This window comes from Bison bison, unplaced genomic scaffold (genome assembly GCF_000754665.1).
Source record: "Bison bison bison isolate TAMUID 2011002044 unplaced genomic scaffold, Bison_UMD1.0 scf7180017864524, whole genome shotgun sequence".
NCBI classification, from domain to species: domain Eukaryota; kingdom Metazoa; phylum Chordata; class Mammalia; order Artiodactyla; family Bovidae; genus Bison; species Bison bison.
This window is the reverse complement of record NW_011495075.1, coordinates 324,768-327,477: the sequence shown is the minus strand read 5'-3', so window position 1 is coordinate 327,477 and position 2,710 is coordinate 324,768. Positions and strand designations below refer to the sequence as shown.

The 2,710-nt window shown below is 63.7% G+C and overlaps 1 protein-coding gene across 1 annotated transcript in view; it reads right to left on the bottom strand.

Moving 5' to 3' along the window:
• Positions 1-2,710, bottom strand: part of NAV1 (neuron navigator 1) — a 146,234-nt gene that overhangs the window by 139,229 nt on the left and 4,295 nt on the right. Inside the window, exon 2 of the mRNA XM_010831110.1 lies at positions 1,871-1,974. Within this exon, the coding sequence (XP_010829412.1) occupies positions 1,871-1,974 (104 nt within the window). The remainder of the gene's footprint in view (positions 1-1,870; positions 1,975-2,710) is intronic.

Genomic DNA, 2,710 nt, shown 5'->3' with positions numbered 1-2,710 from the left:
CAGCGGCTGTCACCAGCATTTGGTCCTCCCGGCGTCTGGGGAGTTGAGGCAGCGGTCCTGGTCTCAGCTCAGCTGCTCGTGAACCACAGACGCCACTTTGAGCAGGTTACCCTCCCTCCCTGAGCCTCTCTTCCTGGAGAAGATGAGATCACATTTGGGCGAGGCTACCGTCCGTTAGGGCAGCCTCACTGTCCATAAGGGCTTCCCAGGTAGCGCTAGAGCTAAAGAACCTGCCTGCCAATGCAGGAGATGTAAAGAGGTGTGGGTTCGATCTCTGTGTGGGGAAGATCCCCTGGAGAGGAAATGGCAACCCACTCTAGTATTCTTCCCTGGACAATCCCATGGACAGAGGAGCCTGGCAGGATACAGTCCATGGACTCGCAAAGAGTCGGACACAACAGAAGTGACTTAGCATGCATACACCGTCTGTTAGGGCTGTGACCCTCAGTGCCCTTGAGCCCAAGGCCTCTGCAGCCTGGAGACCCAGATCCGGCCCGAGGATCCTGGGAGAGTCGGTGGAGGGTGGCACGTGGCTGCCTGGGAGCCCCAGGGCGGTGTTCCAGCCCCTCCTGCCCTGGGAGGAAGCACCAGATCTGGGGTTTTCTCTCCTAAATCCACAAGGTGTGAACAACTGAGTGTGGCTTAAAGATGGAGTCAGCTCAACAAGAGAGGGAGGAGAAATGCAAATCAGTCTCAAGGGAGAGGCCGGTGGGCAGAGGCTTGTGCCCCAGTGACACGAGGATGCACAGCCGGGGGATGAGAGCAGCCCCTGCCACTCCCTGCCGGCTCAGTACCTGCACACGCGTGAAGTGGAAGTAACCACCTGTGCCGATCTTGGGGTGACCCTCCTGGTCCTCTCCCACGTGGCCTCATATGCGGGCGCTGGGGACCCTGGCCCCGGCTTCCCAAAGTAAGATCCAATGGAGACTCAGGCAATGTCCGCGTGACAGCAACAAAGGGGTGTGTCAGCAGATGGGACCAGCGCACAGCCGGTGGGTGTGTGGAGGGCCTGGGCACTGGCATGGACACCCCACACTGCCCGGGGCACACGCTGAAGGAGCAGCTGGCGGTGGACCCACTTGGGACAAAGGCAGCGCCCAGCACCCTGCTTGGGGGCACGTCGTCACGGAAAGCGTCTCCCTGCTGCACGAGCGGCCTGATGGTTTGTTGGTTGAACAAGAGCAGTGACGAGTGAGTGCAGCCCTACAAACTCCCTTCCCTTCCTCTCATCTCCGTTTCTTCAGGCTCAGAGTACAGGCCCCCCACAAAGCAAAAGCAGGCCCCAAATCTCTGCCCATCCCACCCATCAAAGAGCCTGGGGTGTCCTTGGCCTAGGTGGACACTGACCGCAAGGCGGAGAGACTTGCCCGCTGCCCAGGAGGCTTGCAGGAGGCGGGGGACTCTCTTCCTTTATGAAGGGGAGTCTTCTCTTTGTGAAGCCCACCTCGCAAAGCTGCCCTGCACCTCGCACCGTGGAGAACCCCGCCTGCCCTCCACCAGACACGGCGCTCGAGCTGGTGAGGGGCCTTCTGGCCGAGCAGCCTGGGGCTCCCAGATGTAGCCAGGGAGTCCTCGCCCCACTCCTGGGCTGGCGATGCCACGCCCTGGCTGTGTGGCACAAGCATGAGGAAGCCATTACACTGGCAGCTCTGATGTAGACACAGTCCGCACGGTAACGCCCAAGGGCCTCTGGGGCCAGGGAGCTGGGCTTCTCTAGTCCCCGCTGCACTCTGACCTCTCGCCCCCAGAGGGAGCCCCGCCCCAGAGGAAGCTCCGCCCCCGGAAGGAGCCCCGCCCCCAAGGGAGCGTCCCCCCATCTCCACCCCGGGGAAGCCCCGCCCCCAGAGGAGCCCCGCCCCGGAGCACTTACCCAGGCTCGAGAGTTTCTCCTCAGCGACCCCAGAGGGGCTGGAGTAGCCGTCAGAGGCCCAGCTGCCCTGGCTGAGGGGGCCCGGCTCCGGGTCGGCCTGGACCCTGCAGGACAGAGAACGGGGTCACTCACGGTCACTTGCGCTGGCCTCCAGCGTCTCCCTTCGGAGCTCGGACCTTCCCTTTTGCTGTGCCCCGATGGGCATATACGCCCCTGGGGTGGGCAGCAGGCCTTTTTGCCAGAGTTACTTAGGCCAGGGGCACCTGAGGGCAGGGGCCCGCCTGACGCCAGTCACCCTTCAGAGTCCCGGAGTCCCTGGACCGTGAATAACCCCGGGGCAGAGGGACTCCGAGTAACCCTGGCCTGGGGGTCTGTGTCCTGCCAGGTCCCTGCCCCCAGGCTGCCCTGTGCACCCGCGGGAGGGCTGCGCTCTGAGGTAGAGGCCGCTGACCCCTCCAGAGAGCTCAGGGGTGAGGAGGATGGAGCAGGAGGTGGGGAGGACCCAGCTGGGTCTCTGCGACCCCCCGAGGGCGGAGTCTTCTCTGGGCCCATCCTGGCGGCAGGGAGGAAGGGCGGGTCTCCAAGCACCAGCTCCCAAGAGCACACAGGCCTCCTAGCACAGCCCCCGGGTACAGTCCTCCCAGGAACAAAGGCTCCGAGAGCTTTTATTATAGGCAATTACCCGGGCTCTCCCAGCCGCCCGCCTGCCCGGCAGTGTCTCCAGCTAAATGGGCCCTTTGGCAGCTTGAGGGGCTGGCGGGGCGTGTGAGCAGGAGGAGAAATCGATGGCTGGCCTGGGCCGTGGGACCACGGCCGCCTCCCCCTCCAGGCTTGACCGTT